This window comes from Heliangelus exortis, chromosome Z (assembly GCF_036169615.1).
Source record: "Heliangelus exortis chromosome Z, bHelExo1.hap1, whole genome shotgun sequence".
In the NCBI taxonomy this organism is placed as follows: Eukaryota; Metazoa; Chordata; class Aves; order Apodiformes; family Trochilidae; genus Heliangelus; species Heliangelus exortis.
This window is the reverse complement of record NC_092454.1, coordinates 55,545,825-55,565,373: the sequence shown is the minus strand read 5'-3', so window position 1 is coordinate 55,565,373 and position 19,549 is coordinate 55,545,825. Positions and strand designations below refer to the sequence as shown.

The 19,549-nt window shown below is 40.9% G+C and overlaps 1 protein-coding gene across 4 annotated transcripts in view; it reads right to left on the bottom strand.

Moving 5' to 3' along the window:
• Positions 1 to 6,082: 6,082 nt before the first annotated feature.
• ZNF608 (zinc finger protein 608) overlaps positions 6,083 to 19,549 on the bottom strand; it is an 87,720-nt gene continuing 74,253 nt past the window's right edge. For 2 of the 4 annotated variants that reach the window (XM_071730511.1, XM_071730512.1), the window contains exons 4-10: positions 16,463 to 16,550; positions 13,533 to 15,984; positions 11,368 to 11,785; positions 10,639 to 10,811; positions 9,597 to 9,750; positions 8,396 to 8,477; positions 6,083 to 7,571 (exon numbers count right to left, since the gene is read on the bottom strand). In XM_071730511.1, the coding sequence (XP_071586612.1) occupies positions 7,565 to 7,571; positions 8,396 to 8,477; positions 9,597 to 9,750; positions 10,639 to 10,811; positions 11,368 to 11,785; positions 13,533 to 15,984; positions 16,463 to 16,550 (3,374 nt within the window). In that variant the 3' untranslated portion in view covers positions 6,083 to 7,564. Of the gene's footprint in view, positions 7,572 to 8,391; positions 8,478 to 9,596; positions 9,751 to 10,638; positions 10,812 to 11,367; positions 11,786 to 13,532; positions 15,985 to 16,462; positions 16,551 to 19,549 lie in introns of those variants that run through there. The other 2 variants (XM_071730510.1, XM_071730513.1) reach the window with 2 other exon arrangements.

Genomic DNA, 19,549 nt, shown 5'->3' with positions numbered 1-19,549 from the left:
TACCATTGAAATATCTTTACAGAGAAGAATTCTCAAGATAGCTCAACCAAGTGTGTATCAGCCAATTAATTATGAGATATGGGCCCTTAGTATTAGCGGGCAGTAAGCTAATACTTAGGAGCCTGAGAGAGTGGAAGAATGTACTTAATGGCAACAGTGAAAGAGAACAGGACCAAAGCTTTCAACTCACTACCATGAGAGGAAGTGTAAATGGAGACAAACACTTCTGGTTTGCCACATATGGTCTCCTTGCTAGTAGTTTTCTACTCTAATAAATTTCTCTATAAAACTGTGACTCCTCATTACCTGTGTCTTCACATTGCAGACAGAAAAGACTGCTTCTTGGTGTACAGCAGCTGGAAGCAAGTGAAATTATGTTCCTTTCGGGGTAGTGGCATTACATGTGTGTAATCAGACAGGTGTAGAGCCTTCTAAAGACAAAGCTTTTAAGGCTGTGCTTGACCTTTAAGAATGCCTCATACTTATCCTGTCTCATCTTCTTCTAGAAGATGCTCAGTCATAATAAGGTAACTCTCAGTGCTCTTTGAATTGTAAGCACCCTGTCTTTTGATGCTGCAGATCTGTGCCACTGAAGGAAGCAGAGCACACAGAGAGAGGGCAGCTCATAAACCATAGCAGCATGTGAGCTGGTGGCAAATTTCCAGACAGTCAGATGTGCTCTGAGGGCATTTGCTCCACATTAGCTGCACAAAGATCTGCCTTCCAGGGCCTGAGCTTCCTTTACTAGGAGTGATTGCAGTCCCAAGTTTGGAGACTCCCCTGTGCTTGCTCAGTGACTTACATGACACCACTTTTCATTTTGCTGACCTTGCTGGACCCATGACTCTCCAAATCCCTGTGTTTTGTACAGAGTTCACTACTAGGATCTTTAGAGCAGATTCAGATGTTTTCAGCCAGGCCACTCAAACCCTCCTGTCTTCTCTACTCATCAGGGTGAGTTCTAATCACCCTCCTCTTTGTATAAATCTCAAATGATTTGCCAGGCCCATGCAGTGACACATGCATACTGCTCTTTTTTAATAAAGCACAGTTTTAGTGAATCCACAATTTAAGAGAATTAACCCTTTTAAAAGCAGGACAGCTTTTAAAAGCTTGTGACCTTGTGTCAGGTGCAGAGATAAAATTCCAAAGCTGAGCAGTCGTTAATACCCTGAAGAGCTATTTTATTGCCAGTGGGCAACAAAAGAACCCTTTAGGCAAATTAATATCAAATCAAACCTATAGCATTTATGTGTAACCCTCTAACAAAGGGGGGAGTGAGGACATGAGCATCTGAGAGAGACTTAGATGTGCACATACTCAAGGAAGCAGTAAAGAGCTATATTGAAGAGCAATTACTGCTCTGCCTCAAGGGACAAAATCCATATCTGAGTTGCAGAAGCAGAGCCCACTTAAGCCTAATGAGAGGTGCTCTAGCATTAAAAACCAGAGGACCTTGTCTTGCTGGTTTTATTGTTTTCTTTCTGCAGCGGTTTCTTCTGAACCTTGGTTCTTTGGAGAAGTATCTCCAAAAGTAAGGAGAAACTTTTGACAGATAAAAAGGGAAAATGGTCTGCTGGTTTCAACAAAGCCTCAAGACATTTGCAGAGGCTGAGGATTTGCCAGATTCTCTATTATGGGAAGCCAGTTTCTTTCCAATTAGGAAGATCATGAATTAGCATGGCAGATACTTGTGGCAAGGCTTTGTATTAAATTGCTCTGTTCCAGTGTATGGCATGGGAAGACATACTGTGTGTGTCACTGACATTTTAATGACCTTTTCTGTCTGGAGCTCTTCTTAAAAATCAATGGCTTGATAAGGCTCCGCAAACACTTGCAATTGACTTAGTGACAGAGCAGGGGGAAGGTGTGTTGTGTAAGCAATGGAAATGCAGAAAATTCAGCTGTCCCTGAGGTCTGCTTAGGCCTTGATACCCTCTCTCCTGAGGAACACAGAGCCCCAAAGGAAGCAGAGTCACGTTACCGAAGCAGCCATCAGAGCTGACCACTGCTGCATATGAAGGGAGCTTAAGAAGGAAAAACCTGTTCTGTGTAAGAAGGTATCTAGTTTGAGCACCGGTATTAAGGGCCATTTCCTCTTAAAGCTAATTGCAAATCTTGCCCCTTTCAGTCACTCATATTGGATGTGGAGAGGCAAAAATTCCACTCTCCCCTCAAGTTATATCGAGTGTCACTTGAACTCTCAAATACAAGTTTATCCTACTGAGGAAAAAGGAGGTGGGAAAAAAGTTTTTTTGTTTGGTTTTGGTTTGCTTTTGCTGTTGTTTTTTGTGTTTGCTGTTGGTTTTTTTTCACAGCAGCCTCTTAACTATGCAGGAGTTCTTCAATCTGGGGGCTAGCAAGTCCCATTCCACTGACCCCAGCCAGGGAGCAAGGGAACTGGGGTACAGCCCCAGCCTAGGGCACCTGGCAGCCCTGTGCCAGGGATAGACAGGATGAAATGAGATGAAATGAGATGAGATGAGATGAGATGAGATGAGATGAGATGAGATGAGATGAGTCCTGGGTTCCTGCACAGCGGGTTGGGGGAAGCTCCACGGGGGGCTGGGTAGGGCCTGCAAGTCTTGGTAGTGCCCTCAGGGCCCTGAAAACAATTAAGGGAAGTGTAGTCATAAAGGAAGTGTAGTCATTTACTCTACCTGTCAAGATGTATGCTTCAAAATTAGCCTCCTGTATTAAGGGTTTAACAGGCTTTCAGCGAATCTTTGCTTCCTGATTTAGGGCTTTTTTTTTTAATCAAGCACTGCTGTACCTTTCACCTTTGTTAAGAAATCCTGTGGGCATTATGCTTAAAGCAGTCAGTCAGTAAGCTCTATTCTGTCGTCAGCAAACTCAAATGAGCAAAATTTTCTCATTAAAATACACCACTATACAATCCAAAATGACTGGACAATGCTGCTGAAGCAACTATGAGGCTACTGGACTAAACTACAGGTACCAGCTTGGTCTGCAGGCTGCTCTCAAAATCCCCAGAGCAACTGTCTATAATTTTATAGTGAAGCATAACAATTCTCTGCATGATAAGTATTGTCATGCTGCAAGTAATAATAAGCTTTGATAAATCCCAAAGTTTGCTAATTATCAGACCAGACAAGAAATTTTGGAGTTGCTACTGAGGTTGAAACTACAATTTGGTATATTCTGCACAAAAATTACTAGCAGCCAGTGTGAGAATTTTAAGGGTGTCTACCTTCCTATCACTCCAATACGTGTAACTTCACCTGGTGTCTCTTCTCCTGAATGAAAACCTCTTGCATTTCTTGGTAAAACTAAGATTCCCTCCCACCATCTTACAGAAAGGGTTGAACCTCCAAGAACTTTGGAAATATGGATCTAAGAAAAATCTACATCATGGAGAACTGTACTTCACAATAATGCTACAGAGTATTAAGAACAGAAAGATGAGTAAAGGGCTAAAACCAAAATAAGGGAAACAGATCTCTTTCTATAGTGGAACACAGCTGTTCCATTAAGTAACAACTGTATGTCTCCAGTCCGCCTGAGACAAGGAGACACAGCTTCACACTACCTACGTGGACTTGGTATCATTACTAATTTTTGAGATATTATATGGTTTCAAATTACATTTAACACGGATTTTGTGAGTTATCTTAAGCTCCTTGTTAATAATGGTCTTCTCCAGCTTTTCATGGTACCTTGTGGTGTCATCTACAGGAGGCTGTAGCTATTATTCAAAGGCAACTATAAATACAAACAATGTTGTATGATTTTGAAGTGGTGCATGTTCTCTATCCCAAATGCTTTAGGCTGAAGAGAGACAAGGTACATTAACATGGAGTAAGAACCAAGAAAAACACACAGGTCAAAAGAGGGAGTATGAAAAAAGGAAAGAGAACTAATCAAGGGCTGAGATCACAAATGTGTGCAGGTTTTTCACTATGTGAGTATCATGTTTTGAGATATCAAATGGATACAAGAGGGCATAGTTAAGTGGGACAGAGGGGAGAGAAGAAAAGAAGAGTGAGACACAGTGGCAAGCAAACAGCAAGAGTGAGATGCTGAGGCAAAGACGATAAATTTGTCAGTTGTGATAAAGATATTGACAAGACTGTAACTCCAGAAGGAAATAAATTCTCAGCTTGACTTTCACTGTTTTCCTGAGAAAAGCCAAGGTGTAGAGCTGCAGAAGAGCACAGTGATGTTCTTTATGCCAAGTTTTGTGCTACCAACAACCACAGGTGTGTTTCAGGATGGATTCAGGGGTTCTCTGACTTTATGTCCTTTGGGGTCATTTGTCCTGCCAGCACTTGTCAGAGTGAAAAGTGAGACTAATGACCCAATGGTTAAGCCCAACCAATGCACCCTTTAGAAGCAAGTTTGGCATGGTAAGGTGAAGAATTTCATTTGTGAGTTCTCACGTTTTTCCTAAGACAATCAGAGAATATAAAATGAAGAAGTGTTACCATTTTCACCAGCTCTAGTCTAGCCTTGGTAGCCAGATTAGTCAGTTAAACCACTGTCCACTGTATTTCAGCCTATAGAGCTACATAATGGCTAAAAAAACCTGAACTTTCTCTGTTACATCCATTTTTTTTCCCAGTGAACACCACAGGCCGTAGCTTCCTGGTTGGTTTTTTTGGGGGGTCTGTATGATGGCCTCTCATTGACAGACCTTTCATTTCTCCAGCTGCATTCCACAGACAAGACAGAAACACAAAGAAGTGCAATGCAGAAGCCCTGCTTCACCTTTGCAAGAAATCCAGCAAAAACTGGATCAAAGATAGGAGCAGGGTCACTGACTGCTGCAGCTGGAAGAGCAGGCTGGCAGAGGTGTCAGCTCGAGATAACAAAAAGTACAAGCCCTTCCCATGGAAAAGAGTGCAATTGTACTTGTGTGATACTGCTTTAACTTCCCCTTTCCAGTGAGCTGCCTCTGCAGCTCTTAGCTCTCAGGTTTGTAAACTGTCCTTCGCTCATCCTTTGGATGCTCACTGTCTGGTGCAATGACCACAGCAGCTGCATGTCAATGCTCAGACCTGTGGGTGGGTACTTTGACTAAGGGAAGTGTTGAATCAGGGAGCCATGCTTAACTGTTGCACAGCCTTTAAGGAGGTCATCATGACAAGTGTTAAACCAAAAGGAAAGATACAAGCAAGATAATAATTCTAAGTGGAGGAAGACAATAAATGGACATAATAAAGCTATAGCATTAATTATCATTTTAACCATTGCTTACCCTATATCAATGAGTAATTTATTCCAGTTATTTATGACACTCAGTCCTAAGCACACTACATCAAAATCACCAGTAGATAAGATCTGTTTTGCTGCAGAAGCAAATTAATAGTCTCAGCTGAAAAAAAAAATCAAATCAATGATACATTTCAATACAAAAGTCATCCGAGCCTTTACTATAGAAGTAATAAGGCATTTTATTATTTCAAGAGCCCTGCATTCACAATATCCCCTTTTGAAAGAAAACACCCCTTCCTTCCCATTTTTATGAGGCTAATTTGTAGTACGCCACCACTGTGAGACTTCTGAATCTGTTCAGAACAAGACAGTAATAGTAAGCCACAGATGAATGATGTGTAGTAAAAATCAATAAACCTTATAACTAGTCACTAGAGGAACTGATTTTATGCCTATAAAAATAAAACAATTATAGCAATATTAATGGCAGATTCATCATAGTAATATAAAAAGTCCAAGTGTGCTTGTCTGTTGGGAATCTTTAATTCAGCCTTCTGTATTAAGAATTCACAAGGTAGGAGAAATGGAACCGACTTCAAGAACAAGCTTTAACTTGCAGTAATTCACCCTGTCAAAAAAAACCCAAACCAAAACAACAAACACAAACCCAAGAAAAACAGTAAAACTTAAAAAAACAGTGCTGACAATCAATATAGGGGCGATATACAGGAAAGGACAGAAGTTTAAGCCTCAAAAACTTGACCACTAAATTTGATTCTTTTTCATGTAATGATTAGTGATTTCATATTACTGCATACTGTGTTAACTGCAGTGTAACAAAGCAGGTGGTATTGCCACATAAGATATTTGTTTTGTGGTAATGCAGGTTAAGCACAGTAAGTGACTTTTTTTTTTTTTTACTTTTTTTTTTTTTTTTTTTACTTTTTTTTTAATTTTTTTTTTTTTTTACTTTTTTTCTTTTTTTTAATTAACAGGTCCTCAACAGGTTTTTAGGCATCTATTCCTTGGGAGAAGGGCAACACAGATATAATAGAAAAAAACTGCCAATAATTTATAGTACACAGAGCTGCTCTAAAACAGGTATTAGAGATTTAAGTTCCACTAATACCATCCAAGGTGTTACGATGGGCCTTTTTCAAGCCTATCAGGTTCAACTGAAAGAGGTCCACTGCTATCTGCCTTGGGCCCTGCATCACCCACTGGGAGAGGACAAGACCACAGTCCCAGGGAGGAGGCATGGGATGGCTGAAGGTGCACAGCATTACTGAGTCCCAGGGAGAACCTCTAGGGACACACAGCTGTGTGGCAGCTGCAGCCTCTGCTATCTGCCCATGACACATCTTTCAAAGTGGCCCATAGACACCAAGAAAGTATAAATCCAACTTCTTCATTCTGATTGCCAAATTTTTTAAGGCAGGTATAAAAATGAAAGCATTTGATATACATTTTACATAAAATAAACTAGATTACAGCATAAAACAAGTAAACAGGCAATGGCATTAAAGTCTCTCTTCTAAAACTGAGTAATTGTAAACATTAAAAAAAAGACTGCAGGACTATTCAAGTAATAGAACAATCACAAATGTCTTCTGGTATGCAGGCTATTAGGTTATCTGCCATTCAAGATTATCAAAAAAAGACATTTCATTATTCACAGATGCTCAATATCTCCATTTAAAATCTATACATTATATACAACACAGTTTTTGTGGTACTAGAATCCCCATGCCTTCCAAAGGTATATTTTGCACAATACACAATTACAATGAAACAGTGAATACAGTAACATTTTACACTGATGCATCTTAATAGGAGTCACCAAATAGACATCTACATTGTACCAAAGTGTCATCACAGTTAGCCTCTCTGAGAGCTTGTGGGAAATATCAGAAGGGTATGCAAGGTTCAGGCACACTGATACATAACATTATTTATTTACAATTGGAAAGAAAAGTAAAGAAAAAAAAGGAAGGAGAAGATAAAAGAAACAAACATCCTTTTGTGGTTAACGCTTTCTAAACATGACAAATACATATCTCCTTTTACTGGGTGGTTCGCAACTTAGCAGCAGACCCTGTGTGCGAGCCTTGGTACTGATACAAAAAAAGTAAAGAATATATATATTTTTATATATATATGTATATATATATATATATACGCATATATATATATATAAAAACAGAAGTCTAATTACAGCAACATTTGTTACTCTGTGATAAAATCTGCAATTTACAAAAATGAAATGACTGGTTTTTGCCTGCCATTAAGGCATTTCAAATTAACACCATGGAACTGATGTCTGTAATAAAGCGCTTCCTCATGTGATCCAGTCACATGACAATGTATATCTCCAATATCTCCAAATTCATCATTCTCTGAAAAGAGAAAGAAGAATGTTTTAGTATGCAGAAACCCTTCCTCCTAGTTTGTTTTTTTTTTTGTTTTTTTTCATGTACACCATGAAATAAATTCCCTCCCCTGCCAAGAACAACATACTAATAAGTAACCTGTGCTGGGATTTCTCTTCTGGGATGTGAACACCCTAGCACCCATCAGCTCTTTAAGGGTTACAAGCATTTCTCACTCAAATAATTCCAGCTAAGAGCCTTACATTGTCACCTTTTTTCAGAGTCAGCTCTCAGAAAGACATAACTATGGAATGTTACAGTACTATATTATACATTGAACTCTGAGGCTCAGCATGGCAGTGATGAAAGAAACCCTAATCTTAAGGGTGCTTTGGGCTTTTCACTTGAGATGACATTCTAATACAGAACAGTCTCTTTCCTCTTGAAGAGTAGGCAGACTTGCAGAATAGATAAAATCTTAGGTGTTCCTGGTAGTACATGGATCTAACTGACTATAAGCTTTAAGCCTGCTTTATAAAAAATATGGATCTTAAACTATATTTCACAATCACTTGGTTTTATCTTAAAATCAATCCTTAAAATATAAGTCCATGGAAAAACCTCAGAGGACAGACTACTCATCCCTTCTTAAAGATGTAGGTTACAGTTAAAGGACCCAACTATGGACAAAATGTCACCTTAAGTGAAACTATAAATAACCCTAGGCTTTTTTCTTCACCCTTAAAAACTGTGTCATGCAAGGAACTGCAGACCATCAGGCTATAAAATCTATGATTTGCTTTCTCCCCTTTATAGTAAAATATGTAATTTGATATTTACTGGCTATTTACCTTCTTTGTGCAGGAAACATACCAGATGCAGATGCCTGTGCAGCCACCTGCTGAGTGGCAACAAGGGCAGCAGAGGTCAAACCTGAGGGAAAGAAGAAACAAAGGCATACTGATGTACTTCTGGTTTTAATGAAATTTTTTCTCACAGAAATGTTACAAAGCATCACTAAGGCAAACAGACAAAAAGCCCCAGCATCAGAAAATGCTAGGGTTTTATTGTATTTCTTTCCAAGTACTGCACTGCATGATGCTAAGTGGTTTGTACAAGTTCCTGAGTAGGAAGCCTAATAGTAATAATAGGTACCAGGAAACAACAAGAATCAAAAGTCACAGTGAATTACAGAGGTGACATGCCAGCTGCTCAGACTACAATACTTTCATAATAACTAATAATTTTTACAGTTTTCCCATTGAACAAACATAATGCATCCCAAAAGGCATCTGTAATCACCGAATCAAACTAAGAAAAGTCAAGACTTTTACACAGGAAAAATAATTGCCAAGTCGCCAAATTAACGTAATGAATTAATGTCATTTAGCCACCAACTGTGATAGCGAGTACTTTGCTGCATGGGAAGAAATCTCCTTTTAATTCACCTGGAGTCCAGGGTTAGAGTAAAACAGTCAAAGATTGGTATAAAATGTAGGGACAAGGAATGGTATCTTACTGTGCTGTTTTTTCCCTGACTGCAATCCCTGACTGCAACTTTGTGTACAGCATTTGCCAACATACAAAGAGGCCCTTTACAGATGGTTAAATTATAACAAGCTGAAACCCTTGTGACTGCAATGACTTGCATGTAAAATATGTTCAGTATAAAAAGCTTTTGTCTTTGCTACACTTCTTCCATTGCTTACACAACCCTAATCATAAAAAAGAAAGTAGCTTTGTTTGGGTTTTTTACTGCTTTTCTGATAGTTAATGTCAGTTTGTAGTAGTAATCAAAACATTCAAATGAATGTCCAACTGGTCCATCTTCAACAATTCTCTAACACCCTGTTTTGGAAACAAACCTAGTATATCTCAGGCATGAAGCTACTCATTCATTGTTAGTCCAAGCTGTAAATAGTCAAGACTTCTTCCTACATATAAAGCACTTGATTTCACAAGATTTAACAACCCATCAAAATGCTTCATGCAGGCATGAATTCTAATGTCAAGGTAATAAGCTAATGCCCCTGTTGGAAATCTCCTGCTCACCTTGAAATGGGTCGTACTGTCCAGGTATAAGCGGGTAGCCCATTCCAACATGTGTGTGATGGTGTGTATGGAGATGCCTCTGGCTAAAAGGCGAGTGACGATCTCGTTCCCTTTCTGCTTCCCGTTCACGCTCAGCTGCTGATTTTTCCACAGGCTAGTAACAGAAAGTGGGACAAAACTGGTGTGAGAAGGAACAAAACACACTTAATATTACCTAGCAACAGCCTTTTGAGTACAAATTACGAAGCTTATGTTTTCTGAGGAGAAAGTACCTCTGCTGGATTATCTGCACTTGATTCTAACCTAAAGCTTGTTTATCTGGTGAGTGGAATATTTACCAAATCACACAGATTTTGAGGCAACATACTACAGCTTGAAGCCACCATGATGACTTCTAGCTTTAGGCTCCCTTAAGCTTGGCTGACTTGTCAATGCCTGAACAACCTAGCTGAGCTGCTGAAAGCTGACTTAAGTGAACCCTCAGTCCTCTTTAATGCACTCTGGAGATCAAGCCTGCCTGAATAGCAAGAAAGCCCCTGAAGAAACAGAATCAGAGTCAGTGACTTGCTCACAATTATAACTAGCACCAGCTTACCAGAAAGTAAAATAACATTATTTGCTTCAATGTGGAAATCTTCAGAAAACTGGGCTAGTAATATGCTGTGTGGAATATATGATTTCTTGGCAGATACAGAGAGGGGATATTACCAATCCCACAGCTCTACTTGCTATTTCATTATCTGTTTCCACAAGCAGGGGTTTGCTATTTAACTGCAATAAACTGTGCATCTCTGAATCTGTGCTTCTAAATGAGTTCATTCATTTAAGACAGGAAGACCTTGAGTGAAGAACTGTGTTGTATGTGTCATTTCCAGTTTATGACATGGAAGCACCCTGACTATAAATTGCTTCTATTTTAGGCAGTACTAGGAAGAAAAAACATGCAACTGGAGCTTGATGCCAGGCTTTGTGCTTCTTACAATTGTGTTCTCTACCCCTCCCCACATGTACCACTCTTCACTAAGAACAGATAAGGCCTTACAGCAGGAGACTTGCTGCGATACTGGTTGGCATGCTGCTGGAGCAAATCCAGTGCTTTGGACTCAGTGGTTGATTTCGTATTGATGCTTGGGCTGGTATTGACCTTCTCTGCCTCTTCTCTCCCTGACATCTTCCCATAAACTGGATAATGAAATCCTGGAGAGAGATAGGCCCCTGCAGGTAAACAATAAATATCATCAAGTTACTGTTTTTAACTTTGGCTATACCAAGGTAGGAGGAGGGGATGCCAGCATAGAAGATAACTCAAAAATAGATCACGTGATTATCAATTGGCAACTTTGCTCTTCCATTTTTTCACCTAATTTACCCTGATGAATGGAGGTTATAAAGAAGGTTGAACTGATAGCCATTTCAGACATTTATAGGTTCTCTTTAAGTGAAAGGAATAGTAACCATAATGGCTCTGACAGTAACTGCTTAGAATATTTTTATAGGCAATAAACTATCTGTCAGTCTAACAGCAATAGCAGATTGTCAAGGGTTTAGAAAACTGTAGCTGGGAACTGTGACAGTTCATAAAAGGAACATCTTGTATTAAATCAGTTTCATCTACAGAAATTTCCCTAGTGAAAGCATGAGCAAAACAAATGTCACCCATGAAGCTTCTAAGTTACCCTAGCTGCTAACAGAAATATTAAAATGCAGCCTTTACTGTACTTTGAGTATGTAAATATTAACTGACATGCAAGGCAAATTTCAGAATACATACCAGGATAGCTGTGCATTAGGACAGGAGAGACTGCACGATAGGCTGGATGGTTGGGATCATACATCTGTGGATAAGGATAAGCATGCAAGTACTGGATGTATGACTGATGCTGACTCATTGGTGAGGAAACTGCTACTCTAGCACCCCGAGAGTCCTTCCAATTGACAGGAGTCTTTCGATCATCATTTTTTATCTTGCTCTCATCCACTGATTGAGAATCAGAACGCTTGACCTCTTTAGGCTCCTCTTTAATGCTTGCTAATGAGACAGGAAGGTTAGGCAGGGAACTTTCCTTGTTAGGTGTTTTTCTAGGGCTGTCTTCTTTTAACTTTTTCTCACGATCGAGTTCTTCTGATTTTTGCTGATCAAGGTATTTAGGCTGATAGACATAATGATGCCATGTTCGTGAATCTGGATCCTAATACGAAGGAGAAAAAAAATTGCTCTGAACTCAGATGCTGAATTAAAATTGTTATTGGTATTTCCCATACTGTTGTTAATGTATTTTTAATAGCTGTTTTAATAGCATATCCCTATGATATAGAGGAGAGGTTTGCTTGCTATGGAGTGCCTTAAACTCAAAGTCAAACCAATATTCCCATGAAGGAGCAAGAGACTATTACCAAAATTTAATTCAATTGCTTCATCTTGTATATTTCTTCATGCCTTTAACTAGTTTAATCATGAAATACATATGCATGTATTAAGGTTCTGAGACCACGCTACTCATAAAACATTTTAATTAAAGCCCACAGAGAGGTTTTCACTAGAGAGCAAAAAGTATCTGTGAACCACAAAATTAAAGCTGGTTAATGGTATGCCAGGGACTATAGATTATCTGCAACAATGAAACTGAAAAACTGATCTAGCTGGAAAGATCTAGCTCATGCTGCCTCTGATATCACAAACATCCAGGAATCAGTGGAAGACAGACATTAAGGAAGATTTCTTCAGCTGTCAGTCTTATTTTAAGTTTGTTAAATTACACACAGATAGGTACTTACAGGATCAGGACCACATTGTTTAAATAACCTGCTACAGGATAAACACATTATTGCATAATACATTATGTAGACCAGTTTATAAATACATTATGAAATTACATAGGTGAATTCTTTACAAGGCTACACCAAATCAGTACCACACAGTAAGAGGAAGACTTTTTTCATAATACACAAGAGCTAACTGTAAATGTGGTCCCCAATTGCTATACATTTATGGCACATGCAACAGAAACATAAGCACACAACTAGACACTTGGACAGTCTGGTTCAAATACTCATTTGAATCACAAGAAATCTTCTCCTACTCAGGGCTGTACCATGACACTTCCTTTAGAGCTCCCTAACTCCCACTTGCCTGACCCCCCTGCATCTTGAAAGACAGACCGTAAGGGTGAAGGTCTGGGATGTACCATACAGTAGAACATGAAAGCACCAAGCATTGAGGCTCAGTTCAGAGCACAGAGACAGTTGCATTGCCTCAAATGAAGCCAATGTGACATCTAGGAAGGTCAGCATGAAGCCACTGGATGAAATTCTGGTTCCACTGAAGTCAGTGGTAAAACTACCACTGACTTCAATGGAGAGAGGATTTCATCCATTGTGTAGGTCTGTAGGGGCCTCAGGTTGGTTGTGGAGAGAAGGGGAACTTAACTGCTTCAAAAAGGTCAACTTGGGTTAAGATAAAGAGCTGAGCTTCAAGCCAACTCTTCAAAGAACCAGCTCACCCATCTTTAGTAAATGCCAACTGTCATTTAACAAAAAAAGAAACACTTCAAACCACGTTTCAAATCTACTTTAAGTACTCTCACAATGAAAGCTGCTTATTTTGCTTGAAATTTTTCATTTCTGAGCTAAGCAAATTGCTTGGAATTTACATCTAAAAGAGAAATCTATTTTATTCATGCATGTAATTTAAAATAGTCTATCCAGGTCTTAAGCCTGGGTTCTGTCATTGCCTTACTACATTTTTTTTTCTTTTTTTTTTTTTTCAAACAGCTCAACTGTAAGGTCTATTGGTCTGTTCACAGACTACAGTACTATCCAGCATAAGAAGAGCATGGTGGATGCAAAGACAGAAGAGCATAGCCCAATCAAGAGCAAAAATCTCAGATGACTTAAGGATAAATCAACACACATGTGTTCCATTTCCTGTGATCTCACCTGTTTAAATCTTGTTGTTGGATCTACTCCTGTTTGCTTCATGGAATCCATAACAGATTTCATTTCCACAGCCTCCTTTATGAGCTGGTGGTTTTCCATTTGTTTGGCTTTGAAACTGTCAGACTGAAGCTGCTGCTGGTGATTGGAAAGGATCTGAGATTTGCCTGTTTCCTCTCCTTTGTTAGGGACGGATGACGTTATCTTAGCATTATTTTTGCTGGACTCTGGAGTTGAAGGGGCCTTTGAAATAGTGGCAGATGGAATATTCTTCTGCTTGTTGTCATCCTTCCCTATCTCCTTCAAGGAGGGGTCATTTTTCCATTCACAGTCCCTCCCAGTTTGTGCCATTTTCTGTTCTGCTAGTCTCTGGTCCTCATAGTATTTTTCATACTGCTGCCTGTAAGCTGGGTTAGAGGCCATTAAGGACTTTTGGTCCATATAGAGCCCATAGGCATACTGTCCATAATAAAGTGACTGAGCAAGTGCAGGGTGTCTTTGCGTTATTACTGACTGATGTTGTGGCTGCAGATTAGAGGAAGTGCTTTCACTTTTCTTGGCATCTGGCAGTTCCACCTTCTCTTTCTTTTCAGCCTCTTCCTCAGCCTCTTTTTTGATCTTCAGTCCCTGTGGGGTGCTGCTGTTCCCAGCTGCTGGGGCACTGACCTGTCCAGAGTGCATGTAGCTTGGGGAATAATAAGGATCGTAGCCATGGTAATAGGGAGAATGGGACTCTTTCGCTTGGGCCGATTGTGCTGTGGTTGAAGAATGTCCTTTTACAACACCGTCCTTATTAGAAATAATATCCGATGGAGAGCTGGCCTTTGACCTCATGCCCTCTGACCTGCTGTCAGAGCCACCATCATCAGCTGCGTCAGAAATATCCGAGTAAGCAGGGCTGTTGGTTTTAGTGGCTGTGCTATCCGCACCATTTTGTGTCAACACGTGCAGTGGTGCCATGGCAGATTGTCCATTCACCAAAGTGCTGCATTCCATCCTGGAGGCACTCCCTATGGAAGGGCTGGGTGCATTGTCTGTGAATGTGTAAACCTTATCAGCTTCAGCCTTAATACTTGCCATCCTGCTCTCTTGAGACTCTGACAGTCCATTAGCTAGCACTTCATTCTTGTTGAGATGGTCCTTTAAAAAATGTCCAGATAAGTCTTTCCCAGACCCTTTTGAGTCCTCCAGCTTTCCCAGCTTAGAATCCATCTTGGGGCTTCCCGTCTCTTTGCTTTCTTTGTCCTTCAGCTTTCGCTTCTCCTTTTTCTTTTTGTCTTTGAGTGATGTGAGAGCTGGGTTTACAGTGCTTGGCTCTCCCATAATTGTGGGCTTTGGTTGAATAGGTTTTAGTGGAGGGCTCTTTGGTGTAGCCTGAACAATAGTAGTTGTTAGAGAGGGAAGTCCTGGTATTGTCCCAGTAGTGGTGGTTGTAAAGGCTGTAGTAGGTATCGCTATTAACTGGGGAGGAGTCGGTGCTGGAGCTGGGGCAATGGGCCTGGCTGTTTTCAGTTTGGACAGGTTTTTATCCACTTTGCAGCTGTTTGATTTCTTGCCTTTATCACCCAAACTCTTCTTGTCAATTAACCCTTCAGCTTCCAGTTTTGGCATTTCGGTTTGCAAACTGCCATCAGCTACTGAACAACTCTCCAAAGTGGCTGCCATATTTGAAATTACTGGAAGGCTGTTCAATTCACTGCTCAGACCCTTCTTTTTGCCAGAATTCTTGCCAGTTTTGGAACTGATAACTAAACCAGGGCCATTGCTGGTCAGTTCCCTTTTTCCTTTGGGGGTTCCTGGGGTAGTGATAGAGGATGGAGATGTCGGTGCTTTCAGTGGATCAAAGCCTGGCAAATTTGTGCTTGGCTCACTGCATTCAAGTGCTACGTTACTCAGTGCCTCCTCACAGTCTGAGATTTTGTCTTCACTGTCAGGCTCAAACTCCAGTTTGTTTTCTGGGTCTAAATGTGCATGAGCCTGATGGTATCGTAGTCCATTAATGTGCTTGTACTTTTTGTTGCAGTTAGGGTGAGGACAATCAATCAGCACTGGAGAAGAGCAGCCTTGGTCCAAAAAAGTAGTCTCAGACTTCCCCTGTGGGGTGGTGGGAGTGCTTCTAGAGTTACTACGAACACGTTTTCCAGATTTGTTGTCCTCCGAACTGGAGTTCAAATCTAGTTCCATTTGTGGTTTAGCTTTCCTCTTGTTTGTGGATGAGGGGCTAGCTTTGACTTCATCCATGGCACAGTTTGGGGGTGTCCTGCGCCCACTTGTGTTAAGGCTGCCCCTCCTCCCCTTCCCATTGGCACCACCTCGATTCTTATTCTGAAGTCCTCTGGACTCTGCAAAACTTGCATCACTCCCAGGTACAGCTGCAGCTGCAGCAGACCTTGCTCGCTTTCCCCTGCCCCGTCCTCCACGCATTTCCAGGTCACTTGTTGGCGATTCACAAAATCTATATAAGCAAAAGCAGATTTCATCAGCAGGAGCTGTGAAATTAATAAATACCAAAACAATACCACTTCCTGTAACAGAACCTTCATCCATGTTGAAGGAAAGATGTCTTTCTTCCAAATGAGACAGTTAGTCCCAAAGGAAAAGCCACTAAAAAGGGCCAAAAATGGTAAATAGAAGACCACCTAATTATAATAACAGAGAAAATAAAATTTCCAAACTTACAGAAACTTATGTTTGAAGTAACTTTCCTGCAACTGAATCCCCTGTATTTCCCCTTCCCTCTCAAAAACATAAAACAAGAAGAAATAAAAGCTTCCCCCCACTCCATTTCAGCTGGAAACAGCAAATTACTGATGTTAGAGGTACATGTTTTCAGTTATAAGCAGTTGGTTTTTATTAATCTTTGTACAGTCTCCTGACAGAGATCTAGGGTGAAAATACAGTAGAGCAAAACCAGACTTGGAATAATCGCCTACCTAGGAGGGGCCCAGTCATGCTTTGTGCAGTCCAGCAGTGTTCCCACATAAGTCTTATTCCTCCATGTAACATTTACCACTAGGACACCTGCCAGTGAGAGAAAAGCAAAGTATTAGCACAGTCAGGACAATCACTGGAGTAGGTTTTTTGTTTTGCTCCTTTTTCATATTTTTTCTCTCTTTCCCCACAAAGTGAGAGCTTTATTCTCACTTGCTTTCAAACACTGTGGTCTATTCTTCCTCTTTTCTGGTTTCAGTGACCTCAAGCTAAAACCCACATGAGAGACAGCAAATGACAAAGAGTGTGTGCGCGCCTGTGCATGCGAGCAAGAGAGAGCGTGTGCCTGTGTGACTGTGTGTGTAATCAAGATACAGCTGACAGAAGGAAATGGGTTTTGCCATGTCCTGCTGTAAAGCAGCAACACTCACCTCTTAATTTTGCTATTATTGTACATAATTGCTTTCACTTGGCAGCCAGCCAGCACAAACCAAGCACCAGCTACAGTGTTTAAATCGGTGGGTGACTGAGAACAATCTGCTTTGCTTTGAACAATATGATAATGATGCTTCTATTTATTTCAAAGTGCATATGACCAAACACACAAACATAGGTATGCATTGCAAGTTTCATTAAGTAGATACAGATGGAAATGTATATTATTAGTCCTGCTTTCTCTTCATTGGAAAGTGAAAGATTAGACATTAAGTTGAAAACATACTGAAAAACTAAGAGGAATCACAATATAAGTACATAGAAAGATGTATCCTTTCAAAAATGTACTGCAATTTAACTGCTTTTCCATTTAAGACTTGTATTAAATGTAAATTTGTCTGCCCACCTAAAGCAGACATCTAATTTTGGTTTATTCAACTTATTCCTGTAATACATGCACATGGTAAGGATTTCCTAACAATAAATAAATGTGGGGGATGTCACTCCAATGTTTTTGGGTTGCCCTTAAACACTTCCTCACATAATTTATCATCATGTTTATGGAATAGCCAGCATAATGATCCCTTTAATTCATTAAGTTACACAGATGAAGACAAGGGAGTAATACTGAGCCAGCCATCTCCTCTTATCAGAACGCACACTGAAATAATAATCTACCTAGCAAGAAAGGCATGATGCAGGATGCTTCCAATTTATGAGAGGTGTGAAGACTCTAAATCGCAGCTGCCACTCGTGGCTTGTTTTTCCTCCACACTTTACTTGTTCTAGCTGTAGTGTTTCTGAAACGGACATAATAATGGCAACGTGCCAGAATGTTTCCAGCAGTCTTCTTGCTTTGTCTTACCAGAGTCATTTCTGATTTTGTACTAAAACAATCCATCTCTTCTGCACCAAGGTAAACATGCAACCAGCCGCTTATTTCCTCAGGGGCCTTTTAACAGCTGGGAAGTATTTGAAGAGTTGTTAGCGGAGGTATGAGGGAAGAAGGGACTTCCTTGAAGATTCTCTGTAGCGGATTTGAAAATTTTTCCCCGTATGGTTTTAAATTGCTGTTATGATAAGGTGACTAGAATGTGCTATGGGGGGACTTTGCCTGAAGGATGAAAAACAAACCTAGACAGGGTCAGTGCCAGGCCCCAAACACCCGCAAAGATTAGGGTGAAATTGCTATGCAGCATTTTCATGACCTGTGCAAAACTGGCGGCCTGAAAACCAAGCAGCATGTTGCTGCTCGCACCCTTCGCGCAGCCCCGGGAAAGGTCAGGTGGCGGGGATGGGCCCTGCTTCCCGCTTCCCACTCCTGGGCCTTGCCACCATTGGCCAACGCCAGACGCCAGCTCTGGCTCCGTGGCACCCGCCACTGCCAGCCCCTTGACGGCCGAGGCCTGTGGGGGTGGGGAGGTGCCTGCGGGATGCCAGCTGTGGGCAGATGCGGCAGCAGCAGCGCCCTCTGCCCTCCCCCAGGCCCAAGGGCACCCAGTGGGGGTGAGGTTGGTAATGGCAAGTGGGTCCTGCAGCCGATGGGCCCCCCCACACCCTCCTTAGAAGGGCAACAGGTGCTTCCACAGCGCCCGTCCCTCTGGCACCAAAGCGAAGGGGAGCGTGCGGGCCCTGGGACAGGCAGGTGCCGTGTCGTTTTCCTCCAGTGGCGAGATTGTGCCACACCTGGAAACCCCTATGTCTGCGCACATGGCTGGGTGAAAAAGGTGGAGAAAATGTCAGTAGATCCACAGGAGATACTCATCAATGGAAACCGGGTCATCATAACAAGCAGCTCTGAGTTACATTCCCATCTGCCATTAGAATGCTGAAGAGAGACACTGAAAAGATGTTTCTCTAGTAACCTGGCTGCTTTCCTTCCACCTCTGTAGTTCATCACCTGTGACTCCATTATGCTCCAACTGAAAGCCATGGGTATTTTTCATTGCTATGTTCTACCATTTCATGCAGCCTATCTCCCTGCAGCAGCACAATTGCTTCCTCTCGTCCATTCAACCAGCTTTTGCCGAGTCCCCTCGAAATACAAAGCAATGAGGGCTTTCTGGCTTCCCACAGAGCTTTAGGGGAGAATCAACTCTGACAGTCATTTTCCCCCAGCTACTTCACCTCTATCCTTTTGTTAAAATGTAATTCTTAAATTTTGTGGTGTGATTGGTGATTCTTTAAGTGATTTTTTTTATTATTATTTTTAAATGAAGGTGTATTCCCTGAATAAGTCTCTATCTTCAGTATTTGTAGCCTTTTCTATCTCTACATGTTTTATTTATTCACTCATATGTACTACAGACCTAGTGATAGTTTGTTGCCTATTAGTAGAAAAGAGGGCAAAGTAGAAGGTGTGGAGTAGGCATAATAATAAAAATCCCTGAAATCAATACACATTTCAGTAATTCTTAGAAGGCATTCAATTGACCTTCCAGCATAAGAAAGTCAATACTTCAAAAGCAAACACAAGTAAGTTCCTCCCTTAAAGTCAGTTACACTTAGCATCTCATTAAGTTTGTTAGTCTTAGCAAAGGCCCCAGCATGTAAGTAGGAGGGAAGATTAATCTCCATGCTGCGTTAGAACAACTGTGGCAAGGAATAAATTTCCTTTCTCTAATGAACAGCACATTACTCTGCCACAGGTAAAA